This window comes from Polistes canadensis, unplaced genomic scaffold (assembly GCF_001313835.1).
Source record: "Polistes canadensis isolate GaletaPanama2010 unplaced genomic scaffold, ASM131383v1 scaffold_18, whole genome shotgun sequence".
Taxonomy (NCBI): domain Eukaryota; kingdom Metazoa; phylum Arthropoda; class Insecta; order Hymenoptera; family Vespidae; genus Polistes; species Polistes canadensis.
The window spans coordinates 215,487-240,184 of NW_014569565.1; the positions used below are offsets into that span (position 1 = coordinate 215,487).

At 39.9% G+C, this 24,698-nt stretch overlaps 1 protein-coding gene across 1 annotated transcript in view; it reads right to left on the reverse strand.

Moving 5' to 3' along the window:
- Positions 1-209: 209 nt before the first annotated feature.
- LOC106793742 overlaps positions 210-24,698 on the reverse strand; it is a 29,020-nt gene continuing 4,531 nt past the window's right edge. Inside the window, exon 4 of the mRNA XM_014760918.1 lies at positions 210-469. Within this exon, the coding sequence (XP_014616404.1) occupies positions 210-469 (260 nt within the window). The remainder of the gene's footprint in view (positions 470-24,698) is intronic.

Consider the following 24,698-nt stretch of genomic DNA (forward strand, 5'->3'; position numbering starts at 1 on the left):
AAGGAAAAGGTTGAATAAAAGACAAATGTAATATAATTCTTATCAATAACACAATTTTGTCTACTTTTTTTTTCTTTTTTATCAAGAGTTACAGTTATATAAATAAACAAAATGCGTTATCCGTCGAAAGAAGTATTGAAAATTGCGTAAGAACGACATATACTTAAATCGATCGCATTAATCGTATACGTGAGATCAATGCTAATTTTTTAAAAGGAAGGTGGAGGAAGAGGCTTGCATTTTGCTTTTCTTGGATAATCACAGGTCTTCAATTTATCATGAAAGTGTAAACCAGGTGGACACTTCATTAAAATCGGTTCGCCTTCAACGCAAACATAATATGAATCGCAGTGATATGGATCCTTAATCAGAGTGGCATTTGGACCGTCATCTTCTGGGCACTCGGGTTCGATCACTGGCTCGGTAAAAACGACAGCGATGTAAACCAAAAGTGTAATAGCGAAAATAACTAAAAATATTAAATACACGATTAGAACACACAAATGTATACATTTATTATCTCGAAACTCATAAACTTAAAAACTGTCTACTTTTGAATTATTCATGATTCACAACCCCGCATTGTATATTAAAGTAACGTGCTCACCTTTCATCTTTGATAAATAGAGACACTTTCAGAACAACACTAGTTAATTACAATTGTCTTCTCGGAACTTAGACAAACGTATCTGCCTCTACCTTATATACCTGACTGATAAATTCACTTTTATCAATAACATCAAAACTCAACAGTCCCTAATATACCCTCCCATCCTGCTTGTTCCATATTCCTTATCATATATATATATATATATCAGAAAAATGAGATATCGTCGCGATAATATTCGAACACAATTACACATAACCAATAAGAAAACTTCGAATTCTTCTGACGTTGTTAGACGAAAGATTCCTCGAATGGCTGGCTGCTCCTATTGTCTGAATGAAAAGAAAAAGAATATAGTAATTCGAGGAAAAAGTGGACTTGTGAGAGAGAGAGGGTTAAACGAGAGGCGGAAGAAAGAGGTGTCGACGTCGATGGGCGGGGGTGGAGAAGAGGGCAGCGTGGGAGAGGCTGCCTGACACTCGGACAATACTGGCGTGCTGCTGTCGCGTTTGGTTCCTGGTTATGGCGGGTGCACAATGCCTATTGTCGGGCAACCCACCGTACAAACGTGTGTGTCGACGCTTCCACAGAACGGGCCGCCGCTCTATTTCTCTCTCTCTCTCTCTCTCTCTCTCTCTCTCGTTCTCTATCTCTATCTATCTATCTATATCTATCTCTCTTCCTCTTACTCAGTCACTCTCTTTCCTTCCACGTCACTCTTTACTACTCTGTCTTTCGGTATTTTTCTTTTTCTCTCTCTCTCTCTCTCTCTCTTTCTTTCTCTCTCATTTCCGTTCTTCACCCTTTTTACTTCATCCGTTATCCCCTCGTTTCCTTCCATATCGTAGTTTTTCCAACGCACGCTTGGCCGTAGCTCGGCTCCTTAAGACATCGACCTGTTTTTGGCAAAGTACATACACATACCGTTGGCACGACGACGGGAACACGATATCGACTTTTCTTTTTGCCTTTTTACGAAGAAAAGAAAAGAAAAGAAAAGAAAAGAAAAGAAAAAAAAAAGAAAAAAAAAAAGAAAAGAAATTCGGGAGATACGAGACGATAGAAAAATGCACAACGAAAGATCGAAAGTTCACGATCGGATTTATATGATCAAATCAATCGCGAACAATATTTACGCCTCATTAACTGCGCATTTCGTTCTATGCGTGCATAAAGATCAAATTTAAATTCGACCAAATCGTGCGTTAATTCTCGCTCTCTCTCTCTCTCTATCTCTATCTCTCTATCTCTCTTTCTATCGCTAAGCGAAATTTGTTATCGATAGATTATTCATTTCGTTGACAATGGTCTCGCATTTGGATGCTCAAGTAATGCAGATCGATAGATTTCGTTTATCATCCTCTATATAACAAAATTAATTTGTCTATAGAGTAGAGAATATAATAATTTTTAAGATTATTTCGTTGTTAAAATTTCTGATAACGATATTCGTTATCAAGCCTTATGGCACGAGCGCTCTCGCGTTTCTGATAAATTAAAAAATATATTTATATCTAGGAAAAAAAAACTGTTGAAAGATCTTACGCGATAAGAAAGAGTAATTCATTTCTACTGTTTATTTTAATAAAAAAGAAAAAAAAAGAAGCACAATATTTCTTAACGATTTCCTCGAATTTTATTTCAAGACATTATCGGACGATTATCTGCTAATTCATATATCATTATCGAAAACGTAGATATCTATTAATAAAGAAAATATTACTCATTTATATATCAATAAATAACACTGCGTTAAAGAGAAATCGAGTGGAAATAAACGAAAAGGGGTGAGCTTGAAACGTTTACGCGCTATCCTAAAAGTTCTTGATAATATTTGAAATTCGAATTTAATCACGCTTCATTGTTCGAAAGCACGCAAGGAATTTCTGATCACAGGAGAATTTTATTGCATCCTGAACACGTCGAGGTAACGAGGTATCCGAAGTAACGAGGAAAAGAATTCGCTTCGTTACGTTGTGAGGGGATACAATGTACAAAGTAAGAAGGAGTGTGAGAGAAAAAAGAAAGAAAAAGAAGAAGAAGAAGCAGAAGAAAAAGAAAGACAAGAAACAGAAGAAGAAATAAAGGAAGATCGTAGAAAAATGGTGGAAAAAGAATGGCGAGGAAAAAGGCAGAGGGGAAGAACTGTCGACTTTTCTTCAAGTATAACACAATGTTCATAATTTGAATCGAATCGTTTGCAAATCTCGATCTCGTTTTCGTTAGATCTTATTCTCAAACGTTCGCGAGTCAGACACGGAAATTGGTTTCGATTCAGGAAATGAGACATTTCGATCGACGCAAAGCATCGAACGAGAATGATCGTCGAAAATCGTTCGACGGTTACGAGTGGAAATTCAACGCTTCACGGCTGCCCTCCCTGTCAGTGTGCTGTTAAACAAACGCCGAAACGGAAGACCGCTTTCGAGAGTTTCGACGATATCGATTTTACTGGATTCACTTTGAAAGAATCCTACGCTTTACCTACCAACAGATTTTAACATCTTCTTTTTTAATCCTTTTTCTTCGTGTCTTTTTTTTTTAGAATCCGTATGATAAGCTTTCTTTTTTTATATTTCTTTTTTTTTTATAGAGAAAGAAGAATACCAATGGGGAATAAATTATAATTATTAATCAAACGTCAAAATCATCGACGATAATTGCTTACAAAGTTTTAAGGGAAGATGGGATTAAACTTGAAATACATTTCCATCGGGGTAAGGTTTCTTCGAAACTCGCGAGCTTACACGGATTAGTTTATCTCGTCTGGAGTTTTCCGTTGAATCGACGTGCATCCTGAAAATCCGTGAAATGGATCAGTCTGGTCTTTTCTCTTCTCGTTCGTAGATAAGTTTAAGCGTTAAGTGAATGACGAAAAAAGAAATATACATAGTCTGACCCCTCCCATCCTCCTCCCACCCCCATCCCCCTCCTACCCATGCATGCATATGTATATATATAAAGAGAGAGAAATAGAGAAAAAGATAGACATACATATAAAACATTGGAGATTTCGCACTACTCGCCATATTGGCGTACACGCCGCCTGCATTTTACTGCCGTATTCAGCGATTTTGCATATCGAGCGGTGCACGAGTATGTGCAGGAAAAAGGTAGAGATAGGTAGGTAGAGATGGGTAGCATGCTTGCTATGGTAGGTGAAAGAGGGAAGAAAAGGGGTCGTTTTCGTTTTTCTCTCACCTCAGTGGAAGCACTGCAAACCCATTCACATATACGGCAATCGTAGAAGCGGTCTCCTTGAAAGCTCAATTTATCTCGAAACGGCCTCTGCGATGGTACAAAGAGCGCGTATCTATCTACCTATAGCATCGACTCGTTAAAATGAGAGAGAGAAAACGAGAAAGAGAGAGAGAGAGAGAGAGAGAGAGAGAGAAAGAGGGTAAAAGAGAACCGCAAAACAAATTGTCATAAGCAAATAAGCAAAGAGATAAGCGAGAGTACCCGTTTTCGACCGTCGAAGGGTACTTCGTAACTTCCCGGACTGGAGGCTCATACGAGTCGATCCACTTAATCCTCGAGTGTACCTCAAGTCCACTCGATACCGGATCCAAAGTTCCCTCGTGCATCCAAACTTTCCACCCACTTTCCTCGAGTCGCGTATACTTATCAAAATTTCACGTAACTCATCGAATCGTTCCTCGAAATTATCGCTTTCGCTTAGAAATTTTGCTAGATTTCGCACGGTGGTGGGGATGGGGGTGGAAGGGAAAGAAAAAATGCGAGAGAAGAAAAAAAAAGAATTAATCAAGTTGCACTCCGTGTCGTGATTTTTAATAGATACGTAGAGTTAAGGGTTTTAGTTGGTTGGGTATTAAGTAATAAACGAGTTGTTGTATCGATTCGTTTTTCGAAACTTTCTTCTTTCGAATTTATCTCAGCGAGAGATTCAAGACACGAATCGTTCACTCTTACGGGAGAAAAAAAAAGGTAAGCTCGTAAAGGATAGAAGAAGAAGAAGTAGAAAACGATGCGGAATAAACGAGTCCACTTGATTGCAAAGTTACGGATATCGGGATGAGGTGGCGGGTTAGGAGGGTTAGGGGGTTGCCTTTAACGGTCTTTTATTTGACCAGCCGCATTTTTTCTTTTTATTCCTTTTTGCACTGACGTTATCGACGGTCTCGTGGTAATTCGGCGAGTTTCGAGAAAGGAAAGGATAAGAGACCGGGAAATCGGAGAGGAAGGTTAATCGAACGACAAGCTGATCGCTAATTTTCCTCTTGAGACACGGCAGAACGCGTTTTGCGTGCCTGTTACTCTCTCTCGGAACACCCTTTGTGAGATAGATCGAAGTATATTCTTCTTTCTCTCTCTATATCTCCCTCTCTCTCCCTCTCCCTCTCATTTTTTTTCTTCTTTTTCTGTCGGGGAAAAATTTATCGTTCGTTAACTCGCTAATCCCTACTTTCATTTCTTCGTCACGCGAGATCCACGATGATCTTTTATCGTTTGATAGCATGGTAAATTAGATATTCTCATTGAGAAAGAAAGAACGTAAGGAAAGAAAAAAGAAAAAAAGCTAGAAAAATAAAAAATGATGCTATGCGATATCACCGATAGACCGTACTCATTTCGTTAGATAAAAATATGAAACGGATAAAGTAGGTACTCGAATTAAAGTGGTTAAATAGAGATACCGTATCAGGTATCCACCGTCGTCGATTCGATGAAATTGTGTTGCTTTCGCCAATAGAAAAGTACATTCGGGAATATTTGAAAACTTCGTGAGTTTTATAGAATAAGTTGAAGTTTGCAAATAGGAAGAACTTTTTTAAGAAAAATTTGTTTTCATAGGAAGAATGGAAAAATCGTAACACCGTAAAATTATTTATAATCGATTGAAAAATTGAAATAACAGAATATATATGTAAGATAGATAAATAATAAGAGTATTCTAACGCAGGATTTACACCTTTTGTATTAGCATTAGATGATCAATTAGAAACTTGTTGCGTTGACGTACATTCGGTACAAAGACAAATTGGAAACTAGTCAGAGATTTGTCATAGATTCGTGTCGGCAACATGTCGAGCTAGATACGATTACTCTCTGCTAGAAATAGAGGATGAGTAATACGAATATACAACGTGACATACGACATCAGCATGAAATTCAAGTCTCGAATATGCCTACTTATCGCGTATTCAAAGCTCGCATTTGATATCTACAATAATTCGATTTCAACTAACAAAAGATTAACACTCCCGAACATTATTATGTTCGTTCTAGTAGTTTTATAAAATCTAAAAAACATTTTTCTTCTAATAAAATTTATATCATCCATAGCTTTTCTGTCGGTTTTTCCATTTTCTATGTTCTCTTGTGTAGCTTGAATGTTTCACAAGAAATTTCTTTGGCTGATCTGATAAGAGCGGCTACCACTAAAATTTGAATCGAATCCCCTTGCACATCCCAAATAATTCTTGGTTTCATCTTGAATAAAAGCAACGGGACGACGAGGAACGAGGAATAAAAATATCTGACCACGGTACCGTAGAGTCTCTCGGTGGTCATTCGATATTTACGAAGACTCGTGAGTCACGAGGACTGCACATCCGGGAAGCAGCAGGGTGTGTATTCTACGAGCAGACCGTGAGTAAAGTCAGGAACCAGAGTTAAGTTAAAGTAGGAGAAAGAGGAAAGAGGATCGTCTTCGTTTTCCCGAATTCCCGCAAGAAATCGTCGATCTTCTCTTTCTTCTAACTTTTTCATCGATCTTCTCTTCTCTCTTTTTCTCTCTCTTTTTTCTTTTTCTCTCTCCTTTATCGATCCTAATAAATATCAGAATTTTCTTCAGAATTTCCCTTTTACCTTTATTTTATTTATATTTTATATATATATATATATTCTGCACGATACACATTTCACAAATAGTTGAGAAGTTTGTTGATACACTATCGACTATCCTTTCATTGTGATGTGAAGCAAACAAAAAAAGAAAAAGACAAAATGTCTATATTAGCTTTCCGTTCCTGATTCGATCGTAGAAAAATAAACATTTCTATAGACACTACTACTGTACGTACATATTTACCACCTATCATGCGACACTTTGCCGATGTACCAAACATAGAGAGACGAAATAATAAACGGATGGGTACTTTAAGCTATCTATGGCAACGATCAAGTTTTTATTGAATAATTAAAAACGTCAGTGGCAGAGCTCGGGCGTGGGCTCTCTTACGATGTTGAGTGCGAGAGGTTCCTCTTGAAATTTGCATAGCTACTTCAACGGTGGGAGCTAGTTTGAAATATGGGCTTTTATTATTTTCGAGGTGCTTCACCCCGTTAAACGTGGAAGAGTTGAACGAATAGAGTAAGTAATAATAAAAAGAAAAAAGGGACGATACAAATAAGATGATTTATTTCGATCTTTTATTATTTTCTATCTAACGTGAAGAATAAACGGAATCGTGATGAAGTCATCTTGAACGAATTTTTCTCACCGCAACAAGGGAAATGGAGTAGTTTCCCTAACTTGTTTCGCAAAGATGAAAGGAGAACGAGAAGTAGGAGGAAAGGGGAGAGAGCAATATGCAAGATATTGGCTGACCAATGCAGAGAGGATACTATTCCTGTTAGTATTGCCGATGCAGCCGGTATAAAGTAGGGTCTCCGATAAAGCGGCAGTCGGATGGCGGATGGCGTGACATTTATCGCACGTGTTCCACGTGTCGACATTACGATTTCGAAAAAGTCTTGTCTTGTCCATACTTTTCCTTGGACGCGTAAAATGTTACGGGGGTAAAGTTTGGCCGGTTTCCAACCGAAAGATCAAGCGATCTTTTACAAGTACGATATGCGAGCACGTTTGAAGTATCAGCTTAAAGTAAGCATCCCTTTTCTTTTCTTTTTTTTTTTTTTGTATATATTTTTATAAGAATTTTATAATGCTTGTATGGTCTCCTCTCTTTAAATTTTATCCTGAAATGATTCTTTAAAACAAATTTCAATCTTTCAAATTATAACACTACCATGGATCGGAGTTCGCTCGAAGCCATGCAAAGAATAACAGTAATCTGGATAAGTAGGTAAAGCAAGAGACCAAAAGGAAAAAGAGCTCGACAAAGAGACCAGAATTTCTCGTTTAACGGCACGGAGAAAGAAAGACGAAAATAGTCAGAGAGAAAGATAAAGAGAGATGAGAAACGAGAGTTTCGTCGTAGCGACTTTGTTCATCATCAGCCAAACGAATACAAATCTGTTGCAAGCTCATTGGGCACAAGGAAATATAAACGAATGAGGATCATAAGACCCGAGACGAGCAAACTAGATTCCAGTCTTTCTGTAGCTACCACCAAGTCGACTCAAATCAGTCTGACGTTGCTGCTTTCGTTAGAAAGAGCTTCGCGTTATGCTATGCAAATTACCATTTTACGACCTACCGGATTACAACAAAAAATAACGTACAACGCATGGCCCTGCACTTTTTCTTCCTTGAGATATAACCAATGTTCTTTATTCTTTGTTTTATCTCTCGTTTACTTTTCACCTTCCCATTATTATTCTTGATTTCGTTCTCTCTCTTTCTCTTCCTCTCTTTCTTTCAATAACCGAACGTTTCCAACGTCGTAGTCGTCGCATTTAAACATCTCACGCCGTTCTGTAAATACTAACTTTGTGTCGTCCAAGAGGTTTACCGAACTTTCAAGGTCAATTTACGAATTACTTACACAGCCTCGCCCTTCTCGGTCACTTGGTAAATTCCCCTGGCCCCGCTAATCATCGCCATGCTCTCCTGAGAAAGTTTCAAAGAGAAATGAACTATTCATTGCGGTCGACCCTTACAGTATTCGCCATCCTCTTCTCCGTATCTTCTTTCCTCGTTTACCTTTCCACCTGCCTCCTCCTGCTTGATGATCTCTCTCCATACCTTAGCCCCTTATATCTGCTCTTTCCTTTTCTTCATCTATATAGGAGGGAATTAGAAGAAGATGGAAGACTAAAAACCGAGCGAGTGAACGAGAAAGACCGAAATGATAGGGGAAGAGAAAAAGGTAACAGCCAGCCAGAATGTTGGTATCATGGCTGTCGGCACGGCCACCGCGTCCTTTCATAACACTAAATAATTCCATTTAATTACTCGCCCTTTACTTCCTACGTTGGTCGCCAAATGAGCCAGGGATATTATTTATTACGCTCTCTAAGTCGCTTTAAACAGTCTGCTGCGCCATCCATTGCAACGTCTACCGTTTTAACTACTTGACTTGGGCCTTTCAACAGACAGCCCTTTTAGTCTATCATATAACCGGAGAATATTAAAAAAAAACGTCACATTCGGTTAGAAAATTTTTTCACGCGAGGTTGGTTCTACTTGTCGTTTGTTTAAATGAATTATCGTATCTTTGGAAATGTAATCGCGTACCGTGCAATATCACAGATCGCGTTAGAGATCTCGTGTTCTTAGAGATCCTTAACGATGAGAATTAAACGTGTACATCTATCGAATTGCTTCGTGTCTAGGAATCCTCGTTGTTGTAGATAGTGCCTTGCCTACGTGTCTTGCGAGAACGTCTGGGTATGCGATGCACGATCGTTCGTAATGGCTGAACGTTACAGTGTAGAACCATTGAGAAAGCAAGAAAGAGAAAGAGAGAGATAGATAGACAGAGACAGGAGTCTGTTCTTGTTAGATGTAGAAAGATGAAGAAGGAACATGAGATAAAGAAAGGGAGAGAGAGAGAAAGAGAGAGAGACACCAAGGCTAGAAGTAGAGTTAAGTTAGTTCATCGAGTTACCACAAACGCATTTCGTCGAGCTTAGCGATATGCCGAGGTACCTATTTACATTAATTCCTAATAATCGCACAACAGCATCCGTCCGTAACTGAACATGGTCCTTATGAAACGAGTTCTTGAAATCGTTTAACCACCTTTACAAAATACACACAAGCAGCCTCTGTTCTCTTTTGCAAACTACGTAGCGAGGGGTTCATGGTACCTGGTAGTACCTACCACAGCACCGATTGTGGCCTCGTACACCTGAGGGAAGTTCATCGAGTTTCTGCATTTGCATCGTGGATGACCTATTTCCATAAAATTGTATTAATACGGGACTAAAGTATAGCAAGGGTCGTATTTAGCCACCTTGTTTTGCGACATTTGTTCCCTTTGGTGTTTCAAAACTGTTAGCTAACATAACTAAACATAAAGGTAAGAATTTTATCGACAAGCTAGTGAAAAAAAAAAAAAACCAAAAAGAAAATTTAATTTCTAACGAATACGTGAATGAAGGAGTAACTCTAACGAGTAGCTTGTAGTCGAGCTGCACACGCGATAGAGCGGACTGATGATGATCGACGTTTCACGTTTTCCCCTTGACTCGTCCTCGTGGACTCGTTTAATTTAACATCTTTCTCCTTTCGATTTGTGCTTGGCAACATTGGTGCAGTCAGCATCGGCCCTCCTTTAACGCATTTTCGTTCTCTTTTTCCTTTTCTCTCTCTACCTCTATCTCTCTTTCTCTCTTTCTCTCTCACTCTCGTAGCTATGGTCGGCGTATTTTCCAGCGGTGCCCGCGGAGGAACAATGAAATGAGCAAATAACTAGATTCTCACGCGCAACGGAACAATAATGGCACCGGGAGAAATTTTTCACGGGCCCATGGGCAAAATAATTTGGCAACAGATGCGTCGCGTCGCGTTTTCCGAGCCATCCGACCAAGGATAACCGGACAGAGGAGAGAAGGGATAGAGAAAGGGAGAGAGAGAGAGAAAGAGACAACGATAGAAGGTGAGGGTGGCGGCTATGGTGATGATGGTAGTGGTGCTGCTGATGGAGAAGAGGATGGGTTGGACTGTTCTTCGGTGCCGGTAGGGTCGTCACGAGACGCGGCTGTTGAGGATGGGGTGGTACTCGCAAAGACGTCTCATTCTCTTTCTCTCTCTTTTTCACTTGGGTTACTATCGGCTGGATGAAGAAGAACAAGAAGAAGAAGAAGAAGAAGAAGAAGAAGAAGAAGAAGAAGAAGAAGAAGAAGAAGATAAAGACAAAGAGAAAGCTCGCGTTCCGTAGAGAAGCGCGGACTTTAATTTCCTTGAAATACTACGAAGGGCTTTAATTTGAAGTTCTTTGTAGCATATCCGCCATTCCGCCTAGCCATATAGCGAATCCCTCATTTATTTATTTATTTATTTTTTTTTTCTCTCCCATTTTCTTAGGATAATTTAAGATCAACGCGTCTTTGTCTAATCGCAACTCTTCGGAAGCTGTTATCTCTAATCTCTGTCAAGCGGATTAGTCGATACAAGAGGTTCATTAAGCACTCGGTGAGAATTTGCGTTAGAGTTATCACTCTTTCATAGAGCGCATGAAACAAAGATTAACCACTTCGTCGGTCTTACATTATTGAACGATAGAAGGGAAAAGCTCTGGGGCGGTGGCTTTCCACGACGCTTGACTTCATGAAATTTTTAATCTTCGTTCGTGACCGCGTGTCGCGCGTTTCTCCGTCTTACCTTTTCTCTTTATTTCCTCTCTTTCTCTCTCTATTTCTTTATTTTTCTCTCATTCTCGTCTTTATAGTTCTCTCGTAGTCGTAGTCGTAGTCGTAGTCGTCGTTGCTCACCGCCAGTAAATTTTCCGTGCTCGAAGCGATAAGCAATTTAAAACTCGCTTTTCCGACGACGTAAGTCACGCCACATCCGACGAGGCTGTTTGACTTCTACAATGCGCCAATGTTCTCCCCGTCCCCATTTCTTTCCGTAGACACGCTTCCAATTGGTGGAACGAGTGAGAAGGTGAGGAGAGAGGAAGCCGGAGGTTAAATCGGAGGGTGAAAAGAAAGACGGGAAAATTGTTTCTAACATCGAGCTGCGCGAAAAAGGGGTGAACTCTTACCCCTCGAACGCGACTCGAACGCGACTACGAGGATAAGAATCGAGAAAGAGAAAGAGAGAGAGAGAAAGAAAGAGAAAAAGAAAAGGCAGTTCACCCTCTTTCGATATTTCTGACTCTGTTTCTCTCTTTTTTCTTTTTGCCATTTATCGAATGTAAATTTTAATCGTGTTTTACACGCACCACCTGTAATTCCCTTTCATTTGTTACCCTTAATTTTCTATTCTACATACATAATAGGTTACGTTTGATTGGATTTCTTTATTTAAAAAGAAGAAAAATAAATGACGGATATATCAAGAAAAAAGGAGAGCTCTCTTTCTTACTCTTTCTCTTTCTCTCTTAAAGTGCGAGGGAGTTTGAAAACAAAAGGAAGGCAAGCTTTAGGGATACTCGTGGATCTCGCTTAAGCACTCAAGTCGAAACGAATATCCGACATTCATTGCCTCTGGCCAGCGGTCTGTGTTCTTATACGGTGAGAAGAAAGTATTCGACCCTCGAAAGATCGAAGGGTCGTGCGAAACCAAAGGATGGGGATGTTGAGAGGGAACATAGAAACGAACAAGCTATAGGGAAAGGGAAGGGTATAGAGAAAGAAAGAAGAAGAAGAAGAAGAAGGGTGCAACTTAGAAATAACAAGGTCGAATGACAAGAAAACAGTGAAGAAGGGAAGACGGTTAGCTCGTTTCGGTATAAGAGGGAAAATGATGTTCAGGGAAAAGGCAACGTGTTCGTTGGTGAAAGAAAAGGATGAGTAGGAGGAGGAGGAGGAGGAGTAGAGTGGAGGAGGAGGAGAACAAGAGAGGGGGTAGTTTGAGTCAAGACGTAAAGATAAGAGCACTACGTGAGCGACTCATTAAGGGATGCAAATTAACCAGCGGCAACGGCACCGTCTAGCTTCTTCGAAAGTTCGGCTCAGTGAACACCCTAGACCAACCATCACTGCTATCTGCTACCTGCTAGTCGTAGTTTGGCAGAAGTACAACGTTCTTCGAAGTACCGTTCGAGTCTCTTCTATATATATGTCATGTACCTATCATCTAAGCTACATAAGGTAGTTCGCAACCTTTGCCAGTTTGAATGAGGTACGGCTTCCTAGGTAATTCAACAGTCTACTTTCTGAGATTAATTACTATAAATCGAGTCGCTAATAATCTTTCTTTCTCTTTATGTTATTTCAGTATTATTATCAATACGATAGATATAAAATATTAAAGTATATATATTAAGAATTTATAAAAACACACATACATTTTATTTTATTTATTAAAGTTACATGAATATAATCTCAACGTGAATATATCAGTCTTTCTCATGATGATTTATCGTTACGGAGAAGATTCTTTTGTCTTGCCGTATCTCTTCTTCCCTTGTCTAAATCGCGAAACATATTTTTTGCTATAAAGCCCAACGCGCGCGCGCGAATCAGAAATTTCACAAGAATCCTTTACGACCATTCAGTTAGCTTTTGATTTATAATAGCTTTTAGCTAACACTCTAGCAAAAAGTAATAGTTCCTATATACTCGCGTATGTAGGAAGCAAAGATCTTCGCGAAATATTTCGTTATAACTATTACGTATATCGATCATTCTTCTTCCTTTTTTCGTAAATGAAGAATAGTTAATAAATCAAGTGATAAATCGAACAGGATTACCAGCCAGGCTTCGATCTCGCTCGAAATGCAGAGGAGGATTTCATTTTTTGAAAAAAAAAGAAAAAGAAAAGAAAAAAAAATATACACTTTAACATCGTTCATTCGCATAAATAATTCGATTGGATAATTTCGACGTACGTCATTTTATTAAGAGTACTATATCGAAAAATCACGTATGCGACACATACGATGTCGTGCGGGTTAATTTTCCTTTCAGCGTAATTAGAACGCGATCGTTATCGAGGTTCATCGCTATTTCGAGTTCTCAAAATCTTATCTCGCAAGACCGTAACGAAGTCGTAGCTTAGTGAAGGGATTGAAAGAGAGGTGGAGGGTTAGGTGGTCGGGTTGATGAGGAGTGGGGGGGGCCGGGGGAGGGAAGGCATAGAATCTCTCTGCCGATTCGCAAGATAACCAGCGACTATTGGATGTCCTTGGGTCAAGTTCAATTGATACTGCTTCGTCGGAGCTGCAAATGCGAGCAAATCGACTCTTGGAAGGGAGCCCAATCAAGGAGGAATGCGTTCAGTGTTAGTGCTTCCTACGAATCGATGGGAAACGCCAACCGTTCTACAGCGTTCCATAGCTTCCACTGGCCGTTCTTAGAGAGTATTAGCGACCACTTCGGAGATCACCCGTGGGCTTATTATACAAATTTCCATGGATCGAACTAGTTCGGCTCGTTCACCCAATTTCCACATTTCGTATCGTTAATTCTCTCTCTCTCTCTCTCTCTCTCCCTCTTTCTCTATCCAATTCTCTTCGTTTGTGATTTGACAATTAAAATCATCACCATTCATCTAGCGTATATTCTACATACGTTAATTACGGTAATGCTAATTGATCAAACTCTACGATGCATTTTAACAAGGCTCATCCACAGTTCCCGAAACTTTCTAGTTAATCAGACAGAAGTCAGCTTTATTCGCGTTTAGTTTCACGGAGACTGGTTGTTGAAAAAGAAAAAAGGGTAAAGGAGACGCGGCAAGTGGCGAGCGGGTAGTCTGGTAAGAAAAGTTGATGGAAAATGGCATTATCTTTTGACATAAGTCGGCCGAAGTACTAGAGGAGACGATTCGTAATTGCTTTAGTTAAGGAATGCACGTTGTTCTTCGAGCTTGAACGCGAAAGAAAAGGAGAGTAATAGAAAGGAGACCTCAGGTTCGAGATGAGGTGAACTGGAAGAAAGAGAAAGAGAAAGAGTGAAAGACAGAGAGAGAGAGAGACAGAGAGAGTGGGAGAGAGAGAGAGAGAGAGAAGGATAGAGGAGGAGATGGAGAGAAAGAAGGACAGAGAAGGGGAGTAAAAAGGTGGTAGCAGTACTCGTACCATAGCAGGAGTAAGTTCAGCACCGTGGGGTGGCTATGAATTTAAATTTCTCTAATTAGGACTCGTGGGCGATGCGGTGACGCTGTTGGTAGCTCCGACCAACCGCTCCCTGTCCTTCTTCTCTCTTCTCTCATCAACTCTGGCGTTTTCTCTCTCTCTCTTTCTCCCTTTCTCTTCCTCTTTCTCTCTTTCCTCTCAAACCCATTTCTACCCTCTCTCTTCTCGGTAACAACCCTCCTCTCTATCCCCTTCATTCTCGCTATTTCCCTCTCTCGCGGCAAGCTCGCCGTCTCTGTACGCGTCGTCCCTCGCCATAATACCGTGCCAGCTACGAAAGCCTGAAACTGAAGTAACTCAAGTAAGAGGTGGCTCGCATTCGCCGTAGTTGACACCACCTGACTCAGATTTGTTGCTTCTCACGTTCTAACCGAAATTTATTTGATGCCGGTCTGCGTGGGTTAATTAACGCTTCCGCGAAGTAAGTGAGAAAGAGAGAGAGAGAGAAAGAGAGGGAGAGAGAGTGAGAGAGAAAATGAGAGAGATAGCACGTTCACGAGAGCAAAGTCGCCACCTTGCGAAAGGATGTCCAAAAGCAAAACAATGAAAATGTTCGCGCAGTCTGTCGTATGATTAACGTGCCGAATAAGTAGAATTTCTATGTGTGCGAGTGGACATCGACGAGTAAGTACAGACCATCTACGGAAAGATAGGTTGGGAAGGAACGAGCGTACGACGTTTTTCACCGACCCTGTGCAATTCTAATAATTCCTTCTCTTCCTCTTTCCCCTTCTCCTCCTCCTACTCCTTTGAGCATATCCGTTCTTTCGTAGCACGCTCAAAATTAATTCCGACGTGTTCGCTCGGCCGTGTGAATTGTTATTAATTCTCGCGACGTTCCTCGTCGCTTCGCCATCTTCCGATATCCGCTCGTTCATTCGTTCGTTCGTTCGTTCGGCCGATTATTTTCCTACTGCAAAATTGTGCTCCGGGCAAAGTTTCACGTCTCTTTTTCCCTACGTCGGCATAAAGCACGAGTATAAATTCGAAGAAGTAAGAAAAATAAAAGGGGGAAGACGCGGAGAGTAGTCGAGTAAGAGTGCAAAATATTCCGATAGATTAGGACGCTCCTCGTTTTCCGTTATCCGTCTGGATGAGAGTGACCCAGCCCCCTTTTCTGCCGGTTAAGGAAAGAATTTTCCAAGAGTTTCAGCAACCATTAGCGAAGAGAGGACTAAGCCGGCGATTTAAAAAAAAGTTTCCCAGTGCATACATTAGCGAACGAGCGGGAATACGCGTCGAGATTTCTCTTATTCTCTTTCCCTTCCTCTCGCCCTTCGGTGTTCTACGAATCTTAATTCTTTCTTTGTTATCTCTTTCCACTAATTCACGATGCCAGTTAAAAAAGGGAGACGGAGAATGCGCAAAGACAAAGAAGGTTGTAGAAGCGTGAGGGAAATAAAAAAAAAAAGAAATGATAAAGAGAGAAAGAGAAAGAGAAAGAGAGTACTGAGAAGGAGGAGAGTAAAAAAGAAGAAAGAAAGAAAGAAAGAAAGAAAGAAAAAGAGAGGGTAGGAAGGAAGTTAAAGCCGCAGCCACGGCCAACATTTTTCGTCGCCTTTGTCTCGAGAGATTAAAGGCTTAAAATGTTCACACCCATTCTGCGTATTTCACCCTCGGACCCACAGAGTTGTACATACTCCTACCCTTCCTTCTTCTTTCTTTCTTTCTTCCTTTCTTTCTCCTTCCCTCCCCCTTTCTTTACCTCCACCTCCATTCGCAAGCCAGATTCTACGAGTATTGCATGAAAACTTACAGAAAATGGTGCCAACCGAGTCATACACCGATTCCGCCGTTCCAGACTCATATCGATCTTACTAGACAAATGTTTTCGCAAGTTGTAGATAGGTATTCAGGTATTCGCGGGATGTCACGAATCGCATTACACTCTTATATTTCGTGCAAGTTAAACGAAGAGGAAAATCGGATTCGTTGTGTTTCTCCTCATGGAACATCGTGTGAACGACCGCTCGTAAACAATCGAAACATAAATACGATGATACTTTATAACATGGAATATAATTAAAGCCGCGATTATGCAATCGGCAAAGAATCAATAGATCGAATGTTTATTCGTACCGAATACGAGTACCGAGGCTGCATGGTTTACGAGCAGTAAATTAATAGTAGTGTACTAATTAGGATTGCCTAAATTGCTTCGAATGCCCAGCGAGGGCGAGGCGCATGGTCATCATCGATTTAATATCCAATTAAAACTAAACTACGGTCGAATTCATAAAAATGCGATAATTAAAAGTATTGATTATCGGCAGATGACCGGCCTGTTCGAAGGGGCCGCAGAGCTTACGGGGTGTTCGCGCGTACATCTGTTCATTAGGTAATGAACTTATTAAATCAGAGAGGTGTGGCAGGATGTTCCACAAGCTCCTTCATCCTCCTCTCCCCCCCCCAATTTCCTCCCCATCCTGCCATTCGTTTAATTACCTGTAGCAAAAAGTTGATTGTAATTGGAAATAATAACAGAATAATTGTCATTATTTTAAGTAGCTGCGATTGCACGAGTATCGCCGAATCGTCACGGTTATTTAAAACTTATATACGTCTATCTCTATATTTAATAATGTAAAAATAAATCATATAATAGAATATCTCGTGCATTCTTACATTATACGTTTAATCGCGCTGCTGAATAAATCCTATTTCTCTTGATTTTCTTCATTCATTTTTCTTGCTTAAGTATAGAAATTTCAAAAGGGAATTTACATTAGGCGAAAAAAAAAGAAAAAAGAAAAAAACAAGGAAATAAACTTGGTACCAAGAACGTAATCACTTCTCACCGAGTACCTTTGAATTTTTCTCTCTCGCGATGCTTGAAACCGAAATATTCCAGTCTAGATTATGTAAACGCGATTTTGTGTAAAGAAATGTTTATGTGGATGATATCTGTTTCTTTTTTCTTTTCAACGAATGTATCCGATCAGTTGAAATAGCACACTTTTAAAATAATCACGACAGTACGATATCAAACGTGTTACGAGAACGATCGAGAATGCGCCCACAAATCGTAACATCACATAAGTTGAGTATATAAGTGAGTTAACGTTGAAAAAGCTTGGCACAACAATTAAAACCTACGTTCCATGAGAATGAGGGTAGTGTTAGTGAGAGTAGTGTTGGTAATGGTAGTGGTATCGGTGTCTAAAGAGGAGGTAAGAGTAAGAGGGTCGCCGTCAAATTTAAGAAGCAGCAGCATTAAAATCACTGCTCCCGTTCAATGTTTCTTCGTCTCTCTTGCAGCATGCCGCGATTATTTCTTTCCTTCTCTAACTCGCTTACACGTTACATTCTCTCGAGTTTGCACGAAGGGTGAAAACGTGGAAGGGGTGTAGAGTGGGAGTGTATAAAGGGTTCACAAAGTGACTCGAATTGCCGCACAGTCAACTTTACGAGACGGGGTATTGCTAATATCAGAGCATAAGGGCTACACTTCCCTTCTTCGATCCACGACCTCTGTCGTCCTTTCCACCTCGCTCCTCTCTCTTTCTCACTCTCATTCTCTCTATATTTCCCTCCCACCCTTCTATACGACTTTGCAACGCTCACAAGCGAACAGTTTCCCTTGCTATTACTAAGACTCCTTAACCGTTCGACCCTCCGCGACATTTTTAGTGGCCATCAAAAACCAACGTCGGCTTAATTATGAGAACAGAAGTAGGAGGAACCATCTCTCTCTCTCTCTCTCTTTCTCTCTCTTTCTCCAGCGTCTTGCCAACGCTACCTCAGAAATTTCAACCATTACCGTCTCAGTGCCTTTAGATTCTCGACGCTTTTCTCTGAGAAACTACGACTAACCGCGAGAAACGAAAGGCGGTACGCGATGAAGACGGTTTCACGTCTAAATCACCAAATTTCAGGAATTTCTTCCCATTCTCTAGCACCTAATTCTCAATACGACTACCATGCAAATCTTTGAAATCAAGCAGGATTTCTACTAAAGTATGAATGGTTATGTAATAAGTTGGGCAGATTTTACATTTGCTACGCATACACCTACTATGAAAGATTTACAGGAGCAACAAAAAGGGAGTGAAAGAGAGAGAGAGAGAAATTCAACTTGATTAGTACATAACGAGTACGACTTCGCAATTACGCTAATCATTGAACATGCTTTTATCTCCAGGAAGCAATGCGAGCGAGCAGATGAATTTTAGCGAAATAATTCTCTTTAATTGTGCATTGCCGAGATCAGCCATTAGCGCGTGACGAGGACTAGAAACGAACTTGTCTGTCTCTTGGTTGATTCCCGTCGACGAATCGAGAGATCCACGTTCTATCGTGCCCTCGAACCGACGTATAAAAGGGAAAGGATGAAAATGTGCGAATATATTTATCTCCCTTTCTCTTATTCTCTATCTTTATCTCTTTCTATCCTTTAGAAAAGAAACTACGACGAGATGAGGAAACTCGAAGGCCGACATTTCGACGAACCACGGAGGACAAACGAGCTGAGTCCGTTAAGTGTTTCCCAGATGAACGATCGTCTTCCGGTTGTCCGAGCCAGCTAACGGCTTCTACGTTTCCAAGCCACATCCAAACCACCAATCTCCTCTTTCTCTTCAACTCATACCTCTGTACATTCGTATACTTCTCCGTATTGCTCGTGCTCGAGGAGTACCGCCTCAACGCCTCGTTTCACGAACTACGACGATTTTATCGAGCATTTCTAAACCGTGCGTAGGCGTGCACGTGCTCGTGAAAAAAAAAAGAGAAAAGAGAAAAAAGAAAAGAAAGAAAAAAAATAAGGAGCAGAAGGATAAGGTAGCAGGTACCCTTGGTTCTCTTCTCTCCAACCCTCCGAACGATCACTGCTTGACTGGAAACGCCTGGAAAACGCGAGTGGAACAGCCGAGCGCGTGCATATTGCGGAGAAAATAGCTTAGTTTCGTCCTGGGACTGAAATTAGATTTCGTTCGAAGAGACGTTTCGAATGTTCGCTCTCCGACCTTCTTTCCTTTATCTTTTTTCACTCTCTCTCACACTCGCTCTCTTTCATCCTCCGGCACCTTCTCCCGTCATACGCCGGCATTTTACTCTCCCTCCAATTTCTTCACCAGAATTCTTTCCACTCCCCACCTACAACGCACACTTATCTCCTTTATCTTCCCCTCTTTCTTTCTCTCTGTCTTTCTCGCCTTGATTTCCAGCGACTTTTCTTTTCCTCTTTTTTCGTTTTCTTTTTCCTTTCCTTTTCTTTCACAAAGATTCTCGTTTCCCTTGAGACATCGAACGCGGTGCGACGTTTCCTCGCTCACTACGCCACTATGCATATTTCACCGATTTTTATGGAATTCCTCCTGGACTACTTCTTCCTTCTTATTCTTCTTATTCTTATTCTTATTCTTATTCTTATATTTCACCTATCTTGTCATTCTCTTTCCCTATTTCTTTTTCACTTTCTTGCTTGGTCTTTCTTCTCCTCGCGGCATGACGTCTTACCATCTTACCTACCCCTTACTTCATCCCGCGAGACGAGATTTCGTACGAGGATTTTCCGATTAACCTCGCGGAGAAGCGTCAATCGATCAAGCGGAACAATGCACGCAGTGACGTCTATGAATTCGAAAAGATGCCGAGAGGGTCTTCCCACCTACACGAGGTATCAACGATGGATCGAGAGTAGTATAACGCGCTACGAAAGTTTGCATAGAAAGTGAAATAAAGCGCGCGTTGTCGTAATACCTTCGGTCAAATAGCAAGGACACTCTTATTCTTATTTTTATTCGACGTGCTAGAGATTATCCTATCGAGTTCATCGAACATATTCTATTCAAGGTTTATTTTTTGATTCAGACTTTATTTAATCTATCTAGGACTCGAGCTCTAACATTAATCATTCGAGATAAAATTAATGAAAATCGCTAACAACACGACGTATTGTAAATAAAAGCTTCTTTCGAATTAACGAATAATATTAACGTTGTTTCAATGGAAACGTTGCGTAGTTAACTGAACGTTCGATTGGAAAAGTAACGCAACGTAATATTATTCAAATCGAATATAGTCAAAAATATAAACGTATTAACATCGGATTGACGTGACAAAGTTTGGCGCTAAATTATCATCGAAAATGGAATATAACGAGATCACGGATATCTATGCAGTTAGGAGGTACCCATGTATTTACCTATGTAGGTATTTCTCTTACGAATAAACCCATTCAAATTTAATATCGGTCAATATCTCGTTTCGGTTTAAGCTTCAGCGAAAGCGCAATGATGCGCATTTCCTCTTCCCTTCCCTCTCATGTCGCACGAAAAGACTGATACGCCGATAAATTAATTAAACGAGCGAAACTGCGCGTCACTAATCTGGCTAACCCAATTAGATGACACACACATATATAATCGGACTCCGGTAAGGTACATCATTTGTCATATTCATCGACTCGTAATATTTCACAATTAACGGCAATTACTGTTCGACGCGGCAAGTGACATTTATTGCACGCTTGATAGTATTTCTCGTTCTAAGGCGAGAGCTTCGAGCTCTCGTCCGTTCGTTGAAGTAAATTCTACAACGTTATTCTCGACTCGTGAATCAGTATCGCGAAAACTAAGGTTAGAGAATGTTTCTTTTTTTCTATTATTTCTTCGTCCAACGATCTCGTTCCCACGAATAAATTTTATTGTTAGAAATAATATGGTACGTTTATATTTGCAAATTTAACGCATTTAAAAAGAAAAAAAGGAAATAAAATCTCGATTCCGATGAAATTTCACACTAAAAGGTCGTACCTCATACCGCGAGGTCATCGAAATCATCTTATTAAATATTTTCCTTTCACCTTTCTCCGTTCACCGCAAAATTGACGCTCTCTCGTCTCGGCGAGTGCGCTCGATAAGCTGCTCGGCGCTCTGGAAAGGAAACAAGATGCATATCTTCACCCTTGAAATTATTACAGGAAAGCGAATCTCAAGCGGATTGACCTTGATCTTTTTCTTTTAAGATCGTGAAAAATCTAATGGATGACAGGACATTTGTTCTGAAGCATAACGAAAGCTTTAGAAATGCGATCGAGAATTGATCGCAACTGATGCGAATCGATCTTTCGCGAGGAAAATTGCGACTCGTTATAATAATCATATCGAATCAAATCAACGCGCAAATGGAGAAATTGAAGCATTGTCATTGTTTATAATTTATTGCAAAAAATCATCGTTTTGTTCATAAACTAACATTTCATCTATTACTATTAATCTGAACAACATTTTATTTAATCGTAAAATCAATTACGATATAAAACGATAATTTCCGTTCATCGTTTCCTATATAACTATCTCCTTTCTAATTAATGTTGATGACAAGAGAAAAGTCGTCGTTAGTTGTTATAAAAAATATTTCATTACAATTATGTTCACACAAGACTGATTGCGAGAGAGGAGAAAAGGAGAAATAAAACACGAAGTTTCCTGCACTAACTCTTAATAACGGCGATTATTCTCGAGCAAGACAATAGACGAGGAATATCTTATCCGAGTACAACGCCAACTAACCTTAGCTTCTGTTTTCGTTTTCGATATCATTCGCTGCATCATATTTCCTCGTTAATGATCTTGACACGTTTCTCGCGTTTTGTGCTTAAAAGAGAACTCGTGTTTTCGAATTTTATCAAAGAAATTTCTAAATCGTATAGACGAGAAAGTATAGGAAGAAAGGAAGGTAGGAAGGAAGGAAGGAAGAAAAACCTTCAGGAGAATATTATTCCTAGAACGTTTTTCAAGAAACCTAAAGGGGAACGTTGTCTTGGCGGATACTTTACTGGTAACAACTATTCGCCGTTCGCAAAGAAGACAATCTTGCCTTTGGCGAAAGAGCCGAAATCGAGCCGACCTGCAACGATACGTCCGAGACTATCTCTTTCTTTCTCTTCCTCTCTCTTTCTCTCTCTCTCTCTCTCTCTCTCTTCTCCTCTTTTCCTTCCATCCGGTTCATACTACGTATATACCACCTTAGAGGCAACAACGTGCCTCTCGAGATCAGCACCGTACGTCTCTCAGTATATGTATGTATGTATGTGGACATATGTGTGTGCACCTACACGAAAGCAATATGGAAATAAAGCACTTCCAAGCTTCTCAAGAAATGCATACGTTCCTCTTGGCGTTTCGAAGCCATCCCAGCAAGAGGTACGCTTTCCTCTCGTCACCAAAAGCCTTTCATTCTCGGTCACCAGCCACATGAGGAAGACGAATACTTGTGGAAGTATTGCTTTTATTCCCCTTCCCTCTCTCTCACCCTCTTTCTCTTTCATTCTCGATTAAAGACTTCGTAAGAAAAGACGAAAGTTCTTCACTAAAACGAAGTTCGGGTTCGTCGCCAACAGCAACACCAAATCGGCCTTTGTCTTTCTTCATGTTCGACTTTAATCGTCGATCTTCAATGTAATCCCTTTTGCCATGGGGAAGCCCTCTGAAAGAGAAGGGCTTGTCGATGGAGACCTCTAGTGGCATACCCCAGCTACACAAGTCAGTAGAAAAACTACTAACCACCGTCTTCGTTTTATTTGACGATATTTCTATTCTTTTTTTTTACAAACCGCGTTATATTCGTCTTTCTATCCTCTCCTATACGACCAGGAACCCTTTTCAAAAGAAACTACCTGGCCCTCGTGACTCCTCCTCTTCCTTTTTCTCTTCTTTTTCTTATCTTATTTTTCTTTTTCTTCTTCTACTTTCTCTGACTCGGCGATATCGTAACGAGACAACGGGAAACAAAGTGAAGAAGTCAGCTTCCATTCGAGTGGCACACGTAACGTTTTACGTTTTCACCAGTAACAATCACGGTTTGTACGATTTTTCAGTAGAGAAATCGATTTTACCTTTCCAATGTAATAACGTCACCTCGTATTTTTGTGAAGAAAAAAGAAAAACATTCTTTCGGTATATACCATTGATCGTATTGGCCAATACGATCTCTTCGTAGCGATAGGATTATTCGATGGTTCACCGTGTTAAGAAATAAAAATAAATTTTCTTAAAAAAGAGAGAGAGAGAAAAGTATAACCTTGAAAGCGTTAACCATAGTCAGCGTTTGCTTACATGCTGTCGTAGCTACGCGCATAATCCAAAATGCAAATATTTTATAACTTTTTTTTTGTACTTCCTTTCAATATTCTCGACATCTTTTTTGTCGGAATAAAAATAAAACACTCCAACTCTAACATGTTTACTTATCTTGGTCAAGGAAATCCAGTAAGAAATATTTTGTTTTTTTGGCAAAAAATGAAAAGAAGACAAATTATATAAAGTATTTTTCAAAGTGAAAATTCATGACTATTTCAACTCTCGAATTGTTTGAAAACATTTCGAACGTGATGAGAAGTTAAAAGGAAGAAAATACCTATGTTTATAAAGCTTGTAGAAAGCCAGAGAGCAATTATTTTTGAACTGACAGTGCTAATTACTCAAACAGACCGAATGAAGTGATAGTCTCTATCATTTACATAACCATAATCCTACTTAGTGGTCGATGCCTAATTCCCTCATACGTATTCGTTTCTCTGTTGTACCAGAATTTCTGGTATTTAGGTATAGACATTACGTTCGATTGTTCAACGGAAGTACTTTTCTCTCAATGTGCTCAATTATGGCAGTTTCCTCGTATCAGAGAAACGATTTAAAGACCCCTATTATTTTCAACTTAATAATTTTATATAATCTCTCTTATATTTTTCAAAAAATACATGAAATGTTGAAATGATTTTATTAACAACAACAACAAAAATATGTGTGTGTGTTTAAATTTATAGGATATTTGGACGTGTATAGGATAATCAATAAAACAAGAGGAAGCTGTCTATTTACAAAGTATTCGTGTATTTACACGCGTGTTCGGTCGGTGTAGAAAAAAAAACATACACATGTACATCGGATTGAGTGATTTTTAAGGATCGCTCGTTGTGAACAAACATCAGGCTCCATTGTACTGGAGCTCTCTTCTCTCTTTATACAGAAAAAAAAAAAAATAATAAATTAATCGTTAAAAAATATGGTGCACGCGAGATAGGAGCAAAATGGACGTGCTTTATGGCTTGGCAGTAGCGTCACTGCATAGGTATTATACTTCGTAACAATGGGCGTCTTTCTTGAAAAGTACACGCTCTAATTATTTTACGCGTCTAAGATATATTACTGAATTATGTATTACCATTCGCTGAGCAGCACCGTTAAAAT